The 21,986-nt window shown below is 32.1% G+C and overlaps 2 protein-coding genes across 5 annotated transcripts in view; one reads left to right on the forward strand and one right to left on the reverse strand.

Moving 5' to 3' along the window:
• Positions 1-9,625, forward strand: part of LOC111415984 (protein phosphatase 1 regulatory subunit 14B) — a 112,793-nt gene extending 103,168 nt beyond the window's left edge. For 2 of the 4 annotated variants that reach the window (XM_071194512.1, XM_023047895.2), the window contains exons 3-5: positions 1,415-1,501; positions 8,390-8,431; positions 8,489-9,625. In XM_071194512.1, the coding sequence (XP_071050613.1) occupies positions 1,415-1,501; positions 8,390-8,431; positions 8,489-8,530 (171 nt within the window). In that variant the 3' untranslated portion in view covers positions 8,531-9,625. The remainder of the gene's footprint in view (positions 1-1,414; positions 1,502-8,389; positions 8,432-8,488) is intronic. The other 2 variants (XM_071194513.1, XM_023047896.2) reach the window with 1 other exon arrangement.
• Positions 9,626-19,193: 9,568 nt separating this feature from the next.
• The window catches only part of DCX-EMA (Doublecortin-domain-containing echinoderm-microtubule-associated protein), a 66,061-nt gene continuing 63,268 nt past the window's right edge, over positions 19,194-21,986 (reverse strand). The window contains exon 15 of the mRNA XM_023047890.2: positions 19,194-20,372. Coding sequence (XP_022903658.2) covers positions 20,219-20,372 — 154 coding nt within the window. The 3' untranslated portion in view covers positions 19,194-20,218. The remainder of the gene's footprint in view (positions 20,373-21,986) is intronic.

The following is a 21,986-nucleotide window of genomic DNA, read 5'->3' on the forward strand; positions in this document are numbered from 1 at the left end:
GCTGATGTGGTATTGGGAGGTAAAAAGATAACTTTTATGTTTTGTAGCTTTACCTGACGTGGGTGGAACTTTAGGTTGTTCAAAAATAAGAAAATTTTTCGTTTTTGCCTGACCGTTTTTCTATCAAATTGGAGCAACCATTCATTCTTAATGTCTCGCGTCATCCATGCTTAAAATTCAGTTTCTACATTGCCACCTTGATTAATTTCCTTGATTAAAATTTCTATAACTAACAATTTATAGATATTTGTTGCCGTTATATGCATTTAAACAATATTAACTTCTAACATACATTTAAAAAATAAATACAGAGAAACATTGCTTTGCTTTCCCATGTTTAAGTGAACGTGTACATACGGGTCTCCATTTTTCAATTGTGTCATAAAGTGTTTTTCGCGCTTTTAAATTATCTTGTCTACTAGTGAGTGATGTTTGGAATTGTTACTACAACTACATCACTATTTAGAAACGATTTGTAGATGTTATAGCACTACTGCATCAAAGACGGAACAGAAAGTAGCGTAATACTGAAAATAAAAGAAAACTAAAATGATCAAGAAAGAATGTACAGGTTATTTATTATAATAATAATGTTTGTTAAAATTATATAAAAAAAACCTTCTGTTAGAACTTAGAATACACTGTGTTAATTAATTATCGTACCCGATGTCATCATTGCAAGTATGCAACTTTTACAACTCAATATCAATACTGTGATATTGGTTGCATACTTGCAATGATGACGTCAGGTACGATAATTAATTAACACACTGTACACTATTAAACTACTCTCTCTTTCGATATTCGTAATTAGGAAATATTTTCAAACGTTATATGAAAAAACCTAGTATGCCTCATATCATGAAAGTGCTTAGCACTTGCTAGATATTAAAAATTTTCTCAAAAAAAATCTGCTGCTATACTTCGTATTTGTTTTTTTTTCTTTTTTTTGAATTTGAGTTCAAAGGGGATACACGCAGGTCGTTTGCCATTGGAAAATTGCAAGTATCCTCAGGGAGCAACTCTCCCCCAGACTCACGTAACCTCCAGACGTTTTATCTCCCCGACCTTCTCCCGGTCAAACACCCTTCGAAAAGGGCGTTAAAGCGCGTTTCAAGCTGCCGCCGGGGGGTGTCACTGTCGTCGTCGACGTTGAGGCTTTGAATACCAAAACGGATCGTTTTTCATTTCTAAAAACGCGACGGGAAATCTCTTTAAAGCAGACGAGAGATGCGACCGCAAAAAGGGATGATGGGGAGAATTTGTAATTGGTGGAAGTTGATGACCTGACACACCCAGAAGCTTACTAGATGATTACTAGATGATTTTTTATAATCTTGAAATTTTTAACGATTATTAAAAGTTATAAATTATAAAAGTTATTTTTTGTTGATTTCGTTTTTTTTTGTTATAGCAGGTTGATAGTAACGAGGAGGTTGAAGTGGATATCGATGAACTTCTCGATATGGACAGTGATGATGATAGAAGGAGACACCTACAGGTAAAATTTGCACGATTTAAGTCAATTAATCTTAAATTTCAGTGATAACAAAACATTATCTTTTCCAAACGGTATTACATTTTTATCTATCGAATAAATCGTCCACTTTATATAAGTGTTTAAATTATTAATGGTGGTCTTGTCATTAAATTATCTTTAAACAGGATCAATAAGAGAACAACAAATATCTTATGTAGATAATTTATTTAAATAATCGTATTTATAACATTTAAATTTCATTTTATACATACCTTTCAATTGAAATAATAAAAAATAGAATCGAACAATCAAACTGTAACAAATATTTCTTTTAAATAAAAGAATTATAATCATATGCTATAAGTATTGACTTTTCTTAAAGAAGTCAAAGAAGATTACAAAAATCATACAGTCTGTATTTTTATGATTTAAGAAGTCAATTTAAAGATTGAAGATCCTTATTTAAGATGGTATTTAAAGTTTGGGCGCTTTTTTTAAGTTAATATTTTATTTATCTCAGTGTATATTTCTTTAGGTGACGTCAGTGTAATTCTTCGATATGGTTAGTTCCATGTTGGTTCTTCTTCCTAATTTTTACTTCCTTTAAATATATGTTTTAGATAAGGAAAAACTTCTGCTTTTTGGATGTTAGTCTAGCCCAGTTCCTGCAAGCGTTTTTAACTGATAGGTTCTGTGTTGTAGTTTTTTTAAGACTTCTAATAGCATTTCAAAAAAAGTAATCCCTGCTATTATTATAGGCTGAGAATTTCATGACTGATTGCCATTTCATTCTGAGTTTTCTTTTTTCTATGATTAATTGGCTAATTTCTTTAGGGATATTATTTGCTGCTACTCTAGGATTTAGTCTTGGAGTGTTTTCCCATGCTCCGGTTTGAATCTCCTTAAGTAACATCACTGCTTCTTCTTATATTGCATTTCATTATTGAATGAATCTGTTACGTTAAATTTCTCCTTAAGGCTAATCTTGAAACATTCCCAATTTGACTGATTTTGAAATTTTCTTTGATTGTCAGCGTCGGATTGTTTTTTTCATCTTTGATTACATTACCACTAAATGTCATTAATATTGATAAGTTTATTGGTAATATCTATATACAGTACCAATCTACTACCTTTTCAATGACATCTATAGGTATCAGCTATCTACTTATCTATAGGTAGTTTGTTATAGCTAATTGTTAGGTACTACTGATAGGTACTTTTTTATAGGTACTTATACCTATCTAATAAGAATTACTTCATTTAAAAATTTTATTATTGCTTGAACTTGCCGTTTAGCATATCATATAATTCTTCATGTGATTTTATTCCTATGTAATGATAAGTTCTTCCTCATCCGAGTAGTACTGTTATCGGGGCACCAGAGAGACTGTTTTTGATCCCGCTATTGCCACGCTAGTCTTATTTCTACCATAAACTTTATCTGGTTTGATAACCGATTTGATACAACGATTTTTAACTGTTTATGGAGGTTCGTAGTTTCGTAATATACCGTTTAGACAAACAAGTATAAGCTTACAGAGGTAACAATGCAAGATATTTTCTTTAATGATGACAGCACTTTGGCAGTGTTATCGGAGACGATGGTCTGATATACTTTATAGCCTTCAAATTTGATATATTTATATTGATTCATAAAGTGACTTTCTGCTTTTATTAAATGTTAATAAACCTACATGCTTTCATAAGGATTCATTTTATTTTCATCATCTTCTTCTGCATCGTATTCTCATAACTGAAAAATCGTGATTCCATATTTATGAGCATTCTTTTATTTTATTCCTCCATAACTAGCGGTCTTGTGCCTTGAAGCGTAATGTCTGTTATCTTTTTTACTTGGTCCAGCCATCTAGTGGACGATCGTCCTCTTGGTCTTTTGCCTTCCAGTTTTCCTTGGATTATTAATTTTTCAAGGTTGTAGAATTGTAAAATTCGTAAAGCAGCAAAAAGTGGACAGTCTGTCTTTGATCTCGAGCTCTTCCAGTATACAGTATGGTAATACGCAAATCGCGTACAAATTACGTATACTGTGATATTGGTTGCATACTTGCAATGATGACGTCGGGTACGATAATTAATTAACACACTGTAGATATGTTAGTGCGTGTGTCTGTCCAGGGAATATCTGGAATTCAAAAACAGCACCAAATCTCGAAAGCCTCAAACCTTTTTATAAATATACTGTATTTTTGATAAAATAGTATTCAGTAAAATATAAAGAGTGTCTTCTTCTGCTTCCCTGTGGTGTGTTGTTTCGCAGAATCTTCCGGTTCCATTCTCTTCGTCGTCTCCTTTTCTATCTTACCTTGTCATCTGTTTTGCACTTCTCTTATGGCTGTATTTCGTTGCCTGGCGGTTAATATGCTATTCCGTTGTTATGCAGCACAGCGGTTCTTTTGCAATGGTTATGCATTAGGTCTTGTCTATAAAGATTTTCATGTAAAGTTTTCCTGCCTGTTTATTAAAATCATGTAACATTATTTGGAGGTAATCTTGTGAATCCGCAATAAGTACTGCGTCGTCTGCATAACCTACAGGGTGTTCATTTCAAAACTTTCCACCTCGATTTCTGTAAATCCGGAAGTTTAAAAAGAAAATCGCTGAAATAGGTAAAGAATAAAACCAAGGGGGACAACTTTTTATGCAAAAATTGACTCACTCACTTCAACCCCCCGCCGCCAGAAACCAACCCCTTAAAAATCTTAAATAGAAAGGGGTGTCAAGTGATACCTCATTTTAAAGGTCTTTTAAGGTACTACATGTTAGTATTTATTTTTTTTAAATTGATCGATTCGTTTTCGAAATTTCCCGCTTTAATTAATATTTAAACTTTAATCACCTTCTTAAAAGCAAGAATAAGTAATCTTTTATTATTAATTTATAAAATTAAATTACCATGTTCGTTTCTACAACGACCATTAAACCTTTATTATTTCGGAGCAATCCTAAATCTTTGATATTTAGGTTATTTTGACAATGATATACCTACGTTGGCTAGCTTGCCTGGCGTCTGTCAGAGATATTTAGAAAAAACGATTTCTGTTTCATTTTTCTTTTCTTTTAGGTTTATTGGGTTATTACTTAAACAACTTTTAACTGCTTGAAACGTTCTATTTTATTTTCAGTTATTTAATTATGTACAAAAACTTTTGGCAGGGAAAATCAACTTAATAATTGTCCAAAGTGTTGTCCGTTATTAGCTACACAATGGTACACCCGTTGTTCAAAACTACGGCGCACATTTTCAAAAACTTCCCTTTGAATTCCACGGCAAGCTGCAGTAATTCTCTGACGAAGTTCTTCTAAATTTTGAGGTTGAGGGGTAAATACAACAGACTTTAAATGACCCTATAAAAAAAGTCTAATGGCGTCAAATCCATAGATTAAATAAATATATATACTTATATAGATGTCGTGTTCTCCACCTTTAGATTTAACGCTGTTTTTAGTTGTGACCCGCGATACCAATGGCGCTAGTGAACATGCGCGGGAATTTTTAAAAATCTTTCAAATTTAATAAAATTAAACAGAAACAATTTTCGCTTATAGCGAATTTGTTTCTGCAAAATTTCAACATACACAGTTATCAAAAAACAATTATATAGTGTAACAGGTATTATAATGTTAACAATAAAATTTGATAAAATAAATTACATACAAGTAAAACAACAAAATAAAAAAACATATAAAATGAAGTAAAAAAAGTATGTAATAAAAAACTATAATTAAATTACAAAATTATTTTATAAATAAGCACAATTCACTTGGTTGTTTGGAAAAAGACACATATCAACCCCTGATTTTATTTCTTTTAGTTACTCACTTCATTAATCAATCTTAACATTAACAATACTTTCCTTTTCAATCTTCTTGTCACTCACTTGTCACTATTCGTTATAAATAAACTACAAGCCTGCTATAAACAGTTTTTAGATTATTTCTTAGACAACTAAAAATCAAAAATGTGAACATTAAATCAATCGGTAAAGAAGCTGTTCTTGTGTTGTATGCTATCAGCGCCAAAGGTATCACGGGTCACAACTAAATTTATTATTGACGCATGCTTATACGGAATTAACACAGCATGGTCAAATCTGGTGATCTGGCTGGCCATTCTATAGGACCTCTTCGTCCTATCCATCTGTTTAGAAACGTATTATCTAACCACTGTCGTACTGGGAGAACATAGTGAGGAGGAGCTCCGTCTTGCTGAAAATGTAATTCATTCTCATCAAATAAGGCATTTTCTTCTCTATCCAACTGATTCTCGAGAGCTTCCGTAATTAGTGGATTGATAGTATTTTCTAACATATCCAAGTACACTTCGCCGTTTAAATTTCCATCGATAAACACTGGACCAATCACTTGGTCTCCCAAAATGCCGGCCCATACATTAACATTTTCAGGATATTGTGTATGCCCTTCTACAGTCAGATGAGGGTTTTCATTACTCCAACATCTGCAGTTATGTTTATTTACAAATCCATTTAAAGAAAAAGTGCATTCATCACTAAAGCAGATATTTTTCACAAAAACGTTGTTATTATTAATAATAGTGGTCACTTCTTCACAAAACTGTATTCTCCTGTCAAAATCGTCTTCAGTTAGTTCTTGATGTATTTACAATTTATAAGGATGGAATTTGTGAAGTTTTACAGCTTTATGAACAGAACCCAAGGATATACCAGTTGCACGAGATACCTGACGCAATGAAGTATTGGGGTTGATACCGAAATGACCCAACACTTCCAGTTGAGCGGTTTCATTCAAAACTCTCGACTCATTATGTTTTATGTTGGCAACGGACCCAGTCTGAGTGAATTTCTTCATGATCTGGATGCCTTTCATTAAAAACTGCGGCAGTTCGTCGAGCACATTCATTTTGGGATCCATACATTAATACAATTTGAATCCTTTCCTGCGAACTGTAAACCATTATTGCTGTTTTATTTAAATAACTTTGTTAAGTGGATAACACAGAGTTGTTTAAGTAATAACCAAATAAACTTATGTTTAGAATTGCACTTTTATTTTATTCTTTTCTCGCACTGTGAGCCTGCTTATAACTCGTTTATAGAAAGAGAAAAATTTCGTCTCTTTTTTTCCTTTTTTTGGCCATTCGAGTCAAGAGTAATTTTCATACAGGTTTAATGTAAAATACTTTCAATAAAATTTAGTTTAATTCATAATTATACGTGTTTAGTTTTCTTAAATATTTCCGATTGCTCCGAAATAATAAAGGTTTAATGGTCGTTGTAAAAACGAACATTAAATTAATAATAAAAGATTACTTATTCTTGCTTTTAAGAAGGTGATTAAAGTTTTTAATATTAATTAAAGCGGGAAATACAAAACAAAGATTTTCGCAAAAATTTCGAAAACGAATCGATCAATTTAAAAAAAATAAATACTAACATATAGTACCTTAAAAGACCTTTAAAATGAGGTGTCACTTGACACCCCTTTCCATTTAAGATTTTTAAGGGGTTGGTTTCTGGCGGCGGGGGGTTGAAGTGAGTGAGTCAATTTTTGCATAAAAAGTTGTCCCCCTTGGTTTTATTCTTTACCTATTTCAGCGATTTTCTTTTTAAACTTCCGGATTTACAGAAATTGAGGTGGAAAGTTTTGAAATGAACACCCTGTATATGTTTATTCTGTTTGTTCCCATTCGATATCCCCATCCTGTTTTTTTACTACCTTTATCTATTCATCCATGATTATGTTGATTGACAAAGACCTGACATGATTACCTTGATGAATGTTCGGAATTACTGTGTTAGGGTGAAGTTTGTTCGCATTTATGTTGTTGTGTTTGTGTTTAGTTCTTTAATAAGTTCTGTGTTTTCTTTCGACATATTATTGTTGTCGAGTCTTGGTTGGAGCACTCTCTCGAAAGCCTTGGTTACATCCTATACTGCTTACTGGTTAAATGTTATACTCTATAGATTTTTCTACCAGTTGTCTAAATATGAACAGAGCATCGATAGTAAATCGGTTACTTCGAAATCCCTATTGTTCGTCGACCATTGGCATTATTGACGCTATCTTGTCCGCAATGGTCTTATCTTAATTAGAAGTTTAAGAGAGGAACTTAGTAATGTTATTCCTCGGTAGTTTGCTGGATCTGCTTTTTTTCCTTTTATATAGTTACGCTGTTATTTCATTCTTCTGGAATTTGTTTGTGTTGTAATACGATATTGAATAGTTTCGTGAATTCTTCTGTAATGGCTGTTCCTCCTTATTTTATCAGCTCGTAAAGTATGTTGTTTTGATTTTGGGTTTTCCTGTTTTTGAGCTTTCTCATTGTCTCTCTTACTTCTTACTCTCTTATTCTTATGATATTTGTGCTTCCAATGAGTTTTTTAAAAAAAGTGTGTTGTATTGAATTCAAAAATATTATTTGTATAAAGATTCTAAAGTTTTGAACGATATTGTTACAAAAGTTAAAAGAAATATGTTAATATACGCATATCATAAATAATTTTAAAAATGAGTTATGTAGAGTTCTTAATATAATACAGGCGCTTTTACAAATAGAAAATCTAAACAAACATATTATTAATAAATACTCAATTTTTCTTTAAAACTATCACGCAAGAAAATGAATGGTACCATAAACTTGTTAAAAAACCAAGCATAATATTATAAGTACATTGCAGCAGATTTAAAAATAAAATCACGTCATGGTTCAAGGTCGTCAATTCCGTGTTCTAGCGCTGTGGTTGGAGTAAAATTCAACTCGAGCAATTAGTAAAATTGGTGGTGGCAAATAAATTGAAAGAGTCACGACAACCACTTTGTTATTGATGACTGGCGCATCCACCAGTTTTATAACACTATCTAAATTATTGAATGATCGCTCACCTACTTTTTCTTTATTTGTTTCAGGGTTTACTTATAAACGCAAAGAAAACCCAAAGCGATGTTAAAGTAAGATTTATTGTTAATTTTTTTTGTATAAATTTGATGTATTTTTGTTTGTTGTAGAAATTTATTAATGAGCTTCTAGACAAGGTTAAGACGTTGTAGACTAAGTCAAGTGCCAAAAAAGAAACATGAAGGTAGCGACGTTGAAGAGACTTCGGCCCTATGGAGCCCCCCCAAAAAAAACCGTTTTGCACAAGTTCAGAATGAAATTCGCGACGAGACGACGTCAATGTTCATCGTATTTGTTGTATTCTGGACGTTATTTATAAATAATTATTGTGTTTTCTCGATCATTAAGTAAAAAAAAAACGAAAAAGAATTTTTTTTATTTTTCTATGGTTTGTTTCGCAAAAAGCATTTTTTATGAAACAAATTATACAAAATGTGATATAGATTTTCTGTTTAGATTTGTCGTCTTAATTATTAATGAATGAAAACAGATCTGTTTCCAGATCGATTGGGAAAATAAAGAAATATTATTAGTTTAATTATTAATTAATTAATTGCAAAAATTAAATTTATTAAAAAATACAAATTACTTTGATGTTTTTTTTTGTAAAATTTTTATGTGCTAAAAGTACTTCGCAGTTTTTAGGATTATGTAAGAATAGCTAGTCCTTTTTAAATAAAAAGTAGAATTATACCATATCCAACTGCCTGTTGCAAACCATACATGTCAAATTGTTACTTTTTATCTGTTTTCTTTTTGTATTCATTTTTGAAACGTAAATATTATTAAATCGTTACTTATTCGATAAGTTTTATTAGCAAAAGTGGAGTTGAAAAACGGCGAAATTTTTAATGTAAATAGGCGCAATTTAATGTAATGGAATTTAAAATAAAAAGTAAATAATTGTAATCAACGCTCAGCTAAACAAAATTAAAAAATCCGGTGTTGAAAAGACGCGCTTAGGGTTTAATAAACAAAAAATGAATTGTTAATATCTTTGTATTATTCATTGTGATTTAAAGTTTAACAACTTTTAAATTTTGGTCGGTACATTTTCTGTGTAATAATTACTTTAAATCGGATTAAATAAAATACATTAAGGGAATAATCTTGATCAATGTGATCTCAACATTCTGAATTATATTCTGTTTGACATGTATTATCATAGTGTTTTTAGCATTTAGGATGTGTCTATATATTCAAAATAAATCAGCAATTACAATTTTATTATTACATATTACAATTTATTTACTGGTTTCTTTTAACTAATTATCTAACCATTCTTTGTTTTATTTGTCCATATAATTTATTTAAGATTATGAATCAACAAATGATTTAGACCTACCACCATTCTAATAAAAATCCTACCCAAGAGTTTTCATGTTCATTCAGCAATTAAATTATAAGCGCATAAGATATAAACATGTGTGCCCATTTTGGCACAACCACTGTTGTTCCTGTAATGAACAGAAGAAATAAATAAACGGAGTATAGTATAACGCTAATGGCAAAAGAAGATATTATAATTTGTGAAGTTGGGAGACGCGGTCAAAAAGATAAACATTTAAAAGATAAAAATCTTGAAACCATCAATATGTTGTCACCAATCGATCATTGTAGTTTTTTTATAGGTAGTCATCACAAGACCCGACGTCAAAAGTCTATCCCCCATTCAAAAAAAATTAAATTAGATCTACTATACAGAGTGTCCCGAAACTCAACGTCAAGCGGGCACCGGGTGAGAAGCAAAACCATACCTGTTCTGGTAAAAATAAGAAAAAAAATCCACGTCTTTTAGTTAAGTGGTAATAGATAGTGATGTAAAATTACCGGTAATTTAAAAATCGGTAATATTACCGGTAATGTTACGTAATATTACGGTAACATGGGTAATTTGTAAAAAACAGCTTTTTAAGTAATACAAGCTTTTTATTTCAAAACTATAAACATTACGAAAAACAACAAAAACGTTTTTTAAACTAGTCAGAGTCACAATGGATTATGTAATAGAGTGGATAGTGGTAAATCATCCTCATCATCATCCGGATCATCCCCAACCTCGTCATCTGAATCGTCTTTCTCTTTCGTTAAACCGGTGTGAAGACAGCAGTAAAAGATAGCAGTAAAAATTTCCGATGATACCCGAACGCCCATAGACGTCCGTAATACCCGACACACGGGGGCTCAATTTTTTCAAACAAAGAAACATTACATTATCAACTTAAGAAGTTAATTACAGTATATTAAAAGTAATTAGACAAAATTAAAATATATTTATCACTAATATCAAGGTACAATCAGCAATTTTAATTAAAATAATTGGCTCCAGCTCCCTTATTGGTTCGAAGATCCGAACTAAACTTTATATACGCCTTTTAGGCATGATAAGAAGTATATTTATCGAAAGAAATTTCACTTGCAAAGGGTCCGCGGGGGTGAACTACCCCGCAGTAGATTATAATTTACTCTACCATACTATAATGTTACTAAGAAATTTTATTCAGAATGAAAAGTTATGACCATATGCAAATTGTCGGAATCATCGGCCTACTTTGATAAAACCCATTGTTTATTATTTTCGTCACTAGTACATTATAACGATTTTTTGTTTTGAGATTCAGATTGTTCGGGAGAAATAAACAAACCGGTCTTAAAATGTTCACCAAAAATTAAGTGTTTATTCGCCCACAAAAGAAAACAGTTGATCATAGCTAACAGTTAATCAGTTTCATCATAATTTTTTTTCTTATAGTGAACACTTCCTGCTGTAAGAAATCTTTTGATTAAACGCCAACAAGTACTTCTTTTAATTAATTTTAATTAATATTGTATTTAAAAAACACTAAGTTTACTAAATTACAGTTTGACAGATTAACATTGACAGGAAAGTAATTTTGTTTTTCCATGACAGTCTTCGTTAGAAATAAAATAGTTTGATATGGATTTTTATCAAAGTTTTTCATTCTGAACAAAACTTCTTAGTAACACTTTCACGTACTGTAAACAGAAAAGGTACTTTAGCTGCCACAAAAAGAGTTTTTCTTTCACTGTCAAGGCTCACTTGTTTTTTAAAAATTGAAAATACGTTTAAAATTAGTCTTTAATCAAGCAGGGCTAAACCAAAAAATAGGTTGACTTTGATAAAAGTTAGTAGCACCTAACATGTTTCGTTTTCGACTTATTTTGATTTGAAGTTCCTTTTGGCAAATTATACTATATGCTACTTTTTATTATTATGCTCTTTATAACCCCATATCTCAGCCAACCTTCATTCGAAAATGCTCTAAATTGGTACGTTTACTCTTCACATGTTGTCAAATAAATTATCATTTGTTTTATTACAGTATCTTATACAGGTTTCTGCATACAGGTTTATATTACCGTTTCTGCATATTCAATGGTATAAGCGTATTTAAATTTTTTTATAAAATTTTTATTGTAATAAAATGTATTTAATTTTAATGATAACGTGATTACTAAATTAATAATAATAATTGTTTTTTATAAACATAGTAATAAATATCTCAGCAACATAAAAAGATAAATTCGCTGATAGCTCGCTACAGTAAAAAAGTCGAAAATTTTAAATGGAACCCCCCAAATTTTTTTAGCCTACCAGAAGGGAATTCTATTCTCTACAAATTATCTATAAATATTCATATACTTATTTATTGTAATTTCCCTAATATTGATAAATTTATCAAAATCATACATAGAATTCCAGAAACCATGTGTTTTTGTTAGAAGGCCATGACATTCTTATCTTTTGGTTTACTAGGTTTAATTTGCCAAAAATACCAACAAGTAAATGAAACAATGAAAACAAAAATTAGATTTGGATAAAAAATATAAATTCTACTGGTGGGTAGTACACCCCCGCGGTCCCTATGCAAGTGAGAATTGTTAACGGATATTTGATTCTAATGTAGTCTAGAAGATTTGTATAAAGTTTGGTTCGGATCTTCGACCGAATAAGGGCGGTAGGGGTAATTACAATCTACTGGTGGGTAGTTCACCCCCGCGGTCCCTATGCAAGTGAAAATTGTTAACGGATATTTGATTCTAATGTAGTCTAGAAGATTTGTGTAAAGTTTGGTTCGGATCTTCGACCAATTAACGGCGGTAGGGGTAATTAAAATTTACTGGTGGGTAGTTCACCCCCGCGGTCCCTATGCAAATGAAAATTGTTAACGGATATTTGATTCTAATGTAGTCTAGAAGATTTGTGTAAAGTTTGGTTCGGATCTTCAACCGAATAAGGGCGGTATGGGTAATTAAAATCTACTGGTGGGTAGTTCACCCCCGCGGTCCCTATGCAAATGAAAATTGTTAACGGATATTTGATTCTAATGTAGTCTAGAAGATTTGTGTAAAGTTTGGTTCGGATCTTCAACCGAATAAGGGCGGTATGGGTAATTAAAATCTACTGGTGGCTAGTTCACCCCCGCGGTCCCTATGCAAGTGAAAATTGTTAACGGATATTTGATTCTAATGTAGTCTAGAAGATTTGTGTAAAGTTTGGTTCGGATCTTCGACCAATTAACGGCGGTAGAGTAAATTATAATCTACTGCGGGGTAGTTCACCCCCGCGGACCCTTCGCAAGTGGAATTTCTTTCGATAAATATACTTCTTATCATGCCTAGAAGGCGTATATAAAGTTCGGTTCGGATCTTCGAACCAATAAGGGAGCTGGAGCCAGTTATTTTAATTAAAATTGCTGATTGTACCTTGATATTAGTGATAAATATATTTTAATTTTGTCTAATTAATTTTAATATACTGTAATTAACTTCTTAAGTTGATAATGTAATGTTTCTTTGTTCGAAAAAATTCAGACCCCGTGTGTCCGGTATTACGGACGTCTATGGGCGTTCGGGTATCATCGGAAATTTTTACTGCTATCTTTTACTGCTGTCTTCACACCGGTTTTCGTTAATTGAGTAAAGTCTATAACTTCGAAACCGATATCTTCTTTTTCTATTTCTTCTTCAGTAGCTTCTACTATTTTTGAATGATCGTCTTCATTTAGTAAATTATAATTATGAGCAATATAAGTTAGTTTTCCGGCCCTCTCCACGGTAAGTCTGTTTCTTCTTTGCCGATGAATAAATCCGTAAGTACTAAAGGTTCTTTCGGTTGCCGCTGTTGACGATGGTAAATTTAAAATGTCTACAGCCAACCTACTTATTTTAGAACTGGAGCAAATTCCTGCCCACCAAACAGGTCCAGACATACATTTTTCGCTGGAAGTAACGAATTCCTTAGCAAAATTATTACCTCTAATTTTGTACAGTGCGAGTGCTTCCATAATAAGATCTACTTGTGAAGAATACTTTGGATGACGCCTTGCAGTTTCATAGATGAACTTCTTTGCAATTAAATTTTCATCTTCAGTTAAATTGTCGCCGCGTTGATTTGGTTCTAATAGGTAAACAGCAAGATGAACGGGTTTTAAACATTTATTTTGTTGTTTTTCAAGAATTGAACACATTTTCTGGTATTCCAACATAATAATAGATAAATTTGATACTTTGTCACATAATATAGATCTTATTTCAAAAAAGCAGATAAACAATTTTGAGATTGTTGGCCCGTTAGCTTCAAAAATCGTTATCCACTTAGTGATTGGCTGGAACAAGTCATAACTTGCTTCTATTTGTAACCAAAATTCGTTTTGAAGAAGAAGTCTTACTGTATTTGATGAAAGAACATCAGAAATATCTTTGCTATCATCAACTGCAAAACTTTTTAATGAATGTTTAGTGGCCAAAAAGCTTTTTAGACAACAAACAAAGGAGCCCCATCTTGTTTTCACCGGAATTTTAAAGAGATGTATCGCCCCGTTTTGTCCAACTGGATTTTTTCAAACGTTGCATGTAAAATTTGCGAATTTTGGAAAATGGTCTAATTTCAAGAAGTCTTCAACCAGAAGGTTTATACCGCGGCAAATACAACCATAATTAGTAATGTAATCGTACTTGCTGCTAACTATTTCACGAGCCTTTTTTATGTTAGCTCCGTTGTCAGTGACAATAGCTAGAAAATTTGAAGCTCCTAATTCTTTCAACACTTTTTCAATTTCTGAGGCCAAAAATGTTGCTAAATGTCTGTTATTTTCGGTGTGTATTGATTTGTAAAATACCGGAAGAGGTGTATTAATAACAATATTTACAGAAATAGTTGTCTTTATCTTTAAGATCGTAGTACCTCCAAACATCACTCTTCGGCTACAAAATAAAAATAAACTACAAAATAAACATCATGCATTTCGGGAAGAGCTCAACTTAAAAATATCTAGACTTACCAGTTCAAATATCACATAGCAAGGCAAAACAATTACAGTTATTTAATAGGAATCACACTGATAGTTATAAACAACACCTTTTATAACAATAATGTCACTAATTATGATGAAGATTGTTTACAAAATATCGCTTGCCGCTTGCCACGGGCCACGGGGAACCATGGAATTGTCACAAGTTAGATTTCGGGTATTCCCCGATCGATATGTGCGGCCGCGCGGCGCCAGTGACGCCATATACAGCTGGGCAAATAAATGAGAGTATAGAGATTACCAAAATTACCGGTAACATTTCCTCGGTAATATTACCCTTTACATCACTAGTAATAGATATATTTCTGAAAATCTTAAAAATCGTTTCTGTACGTCATATCTTTAGGTACTACCAGAGGCGGCGCCAGAGATTTGGCCGCTACAGACGAAAATGGATTTGGCCGCCCTTGCCTAAATAAAATTTAAAAAAAAGTGTTCTTTCAAAAATGTATTTTGATTTATTTCAATTTATTTATTGAACAAGTTGCAAATTGCAATCTAACAAATATAAATTTGTTAAAATTCTCGCCTTTTTGAATTTTCAAGGCGATATAAAGATTTGGATACATAACAATTAAGTTGTTGTTTAAAATATATTTCAAAACTTCATAAGGTGTATCACCTGGGTTTAAAAGTTTTGAAATAAAACTCAACTCTTCCGCCAGCTGGATGCCGTCGATGTCTTTTCTACTGTTATATGTAAGAGTAATCTCCAAATTCAATGGCAATTGCGTCTGGTGTGCCACAGGGGTCCATCTTGGGTCCCATACTTTTCACAATTTTTACTTGTAATTTGTTTTCTGATTTAAGTGCCCTGTCGTATCATTTGTACGCGGATGATGCGCAGCTGTACTGTAGCTTCTTTCCACATGAGCTGCCGGATGTATGCAGTCGAGTAACTGGTGAATTGCAGCAACTGTGTGCTCGCATTGAACAACATTCATTGCTGATTAATCCTAATAAAACGCAAAGTATCTTGTTTACCAAAAGGGGTGCGTTACATGTTGATAGAGTTGACATTAATATTGATATTTTAAATCAGCCATTAATATTTGAAACTTCTGTTAAAAGCCTGGGTGTGGTGATTGATGAGCAGCTGTCTTTTTGTGGTCATGTGAGTATGCTTTGTGGTAGGGCATTTGGATCGTTGAAGACGCTTTATGGTAACAGGAAAATTCTTTCTTGTGAATTGAAACGACTCTTGTGTGATTCACTAGTTCTTTCCCATTTTAATTATTGTAGTGCTGTGTTTAGTCCGTGTTTATCGTATGACAGTGCTCGTAGGGTGCAAGTAGTTCAAAACTCTTGCTTACGTTTTATTTATGGTATCGGGCGTAGAGAGCATATTTCTGATAAGCTATTGCTCTGTAGGTGGCTGAATATGGGACAGAGATTCACTATTCACTATCTGTGTCTGGTATATTCAGTGTTATTTCATGGGAAGCCTCCTTATTTGGTTAATAAAATAAAGTTCAGGACTGATGTTGACCACCTTAATTTGAGGCATCGTTCCTGTGTTACCATTTATCATTTCTAGGCACAAATCTACCAAATTTAAGCAATCGTTTTCGTATCAAGTGGCTAGGATGTGGAACGTGATCCCTGATTCCGTGAGGTGTGCTGGCTCTATCGCGAAATTTAGATTTTTAGTGTTGCGAGACAGGTTGTATGGTCGACTATAGGTTTTTCGTGCTTGGTTAGTTTTGTTTTAATGATTATGAAATTTGGTACTATGTAAATAAGTTTCATTATTGCTCAGTTTTTTCTATTTTTTATTTTATATTATGCATTTTTATTTTGTTTGTTTATTCTTTTTTTTTGTCTCACGGTGGAAGTTAAACCAGATTTTTATCTGTTCTTTCACCATTTGTGCTAATATATCTAATTGAGTTATTATTGATTAATTTAATTATTTTATAGATTTGTATTTTTTTTTATTGAATATTATGAATTGTATTTGTTTTTTTTGGTTTGTTGTATCATGTGTTGGCACAATAAATAATTATTATTATTATTATTATTATTATTCATACTTTGCTTTATGACGTCCTCTTTTTCCCAATTTCTTAGATCAGCAAGATAGTGCAAAAATCCGAATGTATGTTGAAAACGCTTCGCGTAAATTCAAGTAAATTAAAATATAGATCAAGTTTAAATTTTTGTGATGAATCTTGTATTGGGTTATCAAAAGGTTCATTATTGAAATTGCCTTTTCGACGTCTTAATCTGATTTCTGTAAAGTTTGGTTGTACGTTTACTGAATTTGCTAGTTCAGACACTATTGTGGCGTTATTTTCGTATAAAAAATATCAAGTTTTCTTGTTATAGTATTTCTTACATAGTATTTCTCATCCAGGTATAAGAGCTTCTAAAAAATTAATCCATACAAGATATTTTTGGCCTCATATGAATTCCAATATATCTCTTTGGACAAAAACATGTGTTAAATGTCAAATTTCAATTATCCAAAGCCATACAAAATCTCCAATTATGAAGATTGATATTCCTAAAGGCCGTTTTGAACATATCTACATCGATATTGTAGTATTGTTCTTCCTTCTGGTAGCTATTCTTACATTTCAACAATAATTGAAAGATTTACTAGATGGACAGAAGCTTTTCCTCTTTCATCAATTACTGCATCAACTATTGCTAAAACACTTTACGTTCACTACTTCTCACGTTTTGGAATTCCACACAAGTTTTATATTTCTTTCCTTATCTTGATGTTTGTTTGCTTAGTTTTTCAGTTATAACTCAAGAATCATTGATTATTTCTCATTTCATTCTTCAGCAAAAGCTAAGGCTTAGCTTAGGCTTAAATAAATAATTTTTATTAATATATCCATGTAAAAAATTAAGTTGGACTAATTTTATCGACTGAAATCTTCATAAAGTTGTCAAATTTAAAAAAAAAACAAATTCAACGACAGTTAACAGGGCGTGGCAAATAGTGTGACGTAGAGTGCGGGCAACCAACCCGTAGTGGGCTACAAAAATACAATGGATGTAGCAGTCCAAGCCTTTTCGATGGTGATTGTTCGGGGCTAGTGTCATCGCGATCATCTCTGTCATCAGTTTCCAAGCCACACATAATGTCAATATGTGGCTCCATTGCTGACCCTACTGCAACTTCTGAAAATTCTTCATCATCAGGATAATCCATGTCTTCGAACACATGTCTACTCCACCAGCAAATTTCCGCAAGTATTACACTCAGCGACTGTTTTCCTCTATATCTGATTTTTTTTTGTATTAAAATGAGTTTGAAAGAAAATCTCATAGGTATCACCTAATTTCAAATGGCATAGCAACTTGATGATAGTGTTCGCTTTGTTCATCAAATTTAGTGGCCAATTGTCTGCTGAAATAGTCCACATGATGATGTAAATCCACAGATTGGTATTGCAGCGCGACGAAAGTTCCTAAAAACGATGGTGACAATTCATTAACTTAAAAAGCCGTTTATATCATTTGGACATTTCATACATCTTAAAATGTGATTCTTCAAATGATGTCAATAACGGAGCTTATTCCAATTCCAGTGGCATGCAGTCTCGTGAGCAGTCAAAGTTGTTTTAATTAAACAACTTAACTATGATTCTTTTAAAGTTACAAAGATACGCCTTGGATCTTCCAATATAGGCATTTTCAAAGCGATACATGAGCAATCCTGAAATCAGTACAAGAATTATGGAACATCAACTTAGTATACAAAAAAGTATTACCAACAGGATTATTGCAGACTAATTCCTAAATCCTTATCCCATCCAATATGTACAAGACTTATTATATTTGTATCTTTTGATATCTTAGTACTGCCAGGATCGGTGATTTAGCTGATAGATACGAGCAAATCTTAAAAGTAAAAAGACCGTTGCAAGTTTTGGTAATCATTGTTATAGTTCTGCCATTTGGCACTTTAGAAGAAGATAACAACATAACATAACCTGGATTACTAGAACAGAAAACAATCAATAATCAGGTAACTTTCTCTCTCTTCCTTTAGAATAGAACCAGTTGTCAAAATAGTTCTTATTCGCTCAGTTTACTATACCACTAACCATCCTAATAAAAATCAGACTTAATTGAGCAACCCTTTAGGCCAACATATAACTAATAGCTCAGAGTAAGTACACACATGAAACAATCTGACTGCCTAATTAAAATAACGTGTTATGCTGAGCCAAATTAATGTTAATGATATGTAAATATTATAGTGAAGATTTCCAACTCTAACAAGAGCAGGTACAACTTTGGAAGACTATTTTTGATAAAGAACGAACGTTGTTTTCGATTATTCAAGTCGTTTTCCAGTTCAATAATTTTGTGTAGATTTCAGTTATTCTCTTTCTTAATTCATGGCGTATTAATAAATTTTTCAAGTTAATTAAATTTTAAGTGTTTTTTCCTGTAAACTTAATATCTAAATATTTATTGTTTACTTTTTATAGAACTAAATAGGAAAAGAAAAAAAGAATTTATTTATAATAGTTTATTGTAATAAATATCATAATATGTGATAACATTATTTTTTTATTTTGTATAAAGGAAGAATGGGTAAACTACGTATTATCTAAAGCGTTATTGCTTCTGTTAATTAATAAATTAATTGAGCAAAAAAAAATTAAACATTATGGTGGTGGTTGATTAAAATTAATTACATTTGAGGCAGGTACTTCAAACTGATTTAAAAAATCTCACTAAAATAATATGTGACTCCATAATAATTAAAAATCGTTTGAAAAAGCACTAGTGCTAAAATTAAAGAAATAAAATATAAATATTTTTATGAAGTAAAAAAAATGTCGTTGCGATATGATTAAAAACTCTATAGTTTTTAATTTTTACTTCATTAATTTAAACTCTAATCTATTGGCAGTTTTTCCTTTTAAGTGTTTTCTTATTTTTCTTTATATTATTTTTTACTTACAACTAATATCGAGGCAAATCGAAAATTCCACACCGATCCGTATAAAAAATCTTGTACTGAGGCACTCTCTAAAGAAATCGTTTTTGACAATATACAATCCAGTAAAAAGTTGTAAATTTTCGATCTGCCATTTTTTAGTATAAATACGATTACAGTGCAAAAAGGTTTTTTTAATAATTTGGTACATATCAACTACAACTATTTATTATTCTTTTATTTTTATAGTTAAGACTAGATTTGTTTTCAATTTAATTTCTTCCTGATATTTTTATTCCTTTCTGTTGATTAAAACAAATTTGATAGACAATAAAAATATTTGATTTTATAACAAAAATCGCTAAAACAATTCTTGGTCCATTTCATCTTTTATAAAACAATAACACATTATAAAACATTTAAAAATTTCAACGTAACAAATAACGTATTCATTCTATTTTGAGATGTTTAGTTTAGTAATAATTTAATTGTAAAACTTCGAACGGAACATCCAAATCAGATTCGTACTCGGATTCGTTGAAACCATCCGCTTGGGCTACGACCGATGGTACGAAATAGAATGAGGCAGCTTTTTGCTATTCCTCCGTCAGCTCCCAAAGCATAAGACCCGCGTCAGTTCCACCCACGGTAACAATATTACGATCATTAAACAAAAATCGAGCACACGCTACCGTTCCACTGTACAATTTCTCTTCGTTGTATTCTGCTTTTGTACTCAAAACGGGAAATCTATAAAGAAATTTAATTTATTATTTTTGCTAAGTTTTATTATAAACACAATTGACGCATTACACATCCCGATGAGAGGTATATTTGTATACAGGTCTCCTAATACCACGACTATAACATACAGATCCTAAGTTCAAAATACATAGCTTGAGGCTATAAAAAGATATTACAGATCTTGGCTGCAAAGATGATAATAAAGAAAACAAAAGTGATAATAACATATAGTGCACAATCAAAACCAATCCGAAACGGCCTTGAAGTTCCGCCAAACTGAATTTGATAGATACAAAATATTTTGCCATACTTCCAATGGTTATGCAAGATTCTATTCATTCTATATAGAATTGTATGTTTTTTAAATATATATTGTATTCCTTGGTAATTTTTAGACCAAACGTCTTCCCCGCTCAGATAAGATGCTTCTGACATGAGATACTACTTCTTGCAGACTTATGAAAATACAGATTGTTTCTTTAATATAGCTATTTTTAATCCTAGTTTGAAAAAGAAGTGTGAATATGCTGCTTCTCTTTCTCTTATTGTTTCCGCAGTCCATAGCTCATTTTCTGACATCTGCTGAAACATTCTTCTTCGTCCTTATCAAGTTGCACGGAAACAGCATTTACTTGGAACTTGAGCACAATATTTTCTATATCTGACAACATATATTTGTCGGATACATCATCTTTAATTTCGCCTGCAAAAGTTTCTCCCCCATTTAATTTTTAACATTATAGATTTTAGTTAGATAGGCGTGGTCTTATAATTTTTAATTTAAAAGTAGAATGACATACAATGCTGTTTCCTAAACTTTTATCCGGTTTCGTCCCTTAAAAAAATGTGATTTCATTCGCACTCGTTAATGCGTTTTTAAAGTATGTTCAACAAAACTCGAATGCCTCCACTGCTGATGGCTCAAAAATGTTCGAGATAACGGAATGAGTTTATTTTTAGAGTTACGTGCTGGGTTTATATTGCAAGGATCTAAGTAAGTTGCTAAGATCCTATTAAATGGTGTTGTTTAATGATATTTGCAAGAAAGCGATCCCTTTGTAATCATACTAATCGAGATCTAAGATCTTATCCTAGTTAATCTTATACCATTAGTCTAAAAACCTCCTCTATCAGAGGTCTCCCAAGAATTTTGAAAGCATCCTCATGTTCCTATGGCTACCCAGTATAATTTCATAGGCACTAACGAATCTAGAATGAGCTTTGTGAAGCACCTCGTACATACAATTCCTGGACAACTAACCGGGAGTAGATTTCAAAACTTCTCCTGCCTTTAATCTTCTTTCAATCCCTCAATGGGAAGAAAATCTTCTCTTTAACCTGGGAGTAACATACAACTAAATCCCTATCGCCCAAACAGATATCCAAAAACTGCAATAACCACACTTTTTGTGTGAATTTCCTGAGCAGGTTTCGGAAAGAAAGATATTCACAACAGGCTAATTATTTATGGTTAAGCAAATACAGCAGACCGCCTGGGCATATGACGTTGATGTATGATTTTGATGTGGCACAAGAGTAAGCAAAGGGGTACACTGGCAGATTCCGATAGGCAGGACATGTGGTCAGGAAGGAGAAGGAAATGATACTGAAGTAACTGCT

The sequence above is a fragment of the Onthophagus taurus genome, chromosome 2, assembly GCF_036711975.1.
Source record: "Onthophagus taurus isolate NC chromosome 2, IU_Otau_3.0, whole genome shotgun sequence".
NCBI classification, from domain to species: domain Eukaryota; kingdom Metazoa; phylum Arthropoda; class Insecta; order Coleoptera; family Scarabaeidae; genus Onthophagus; species Onthophagus taurus.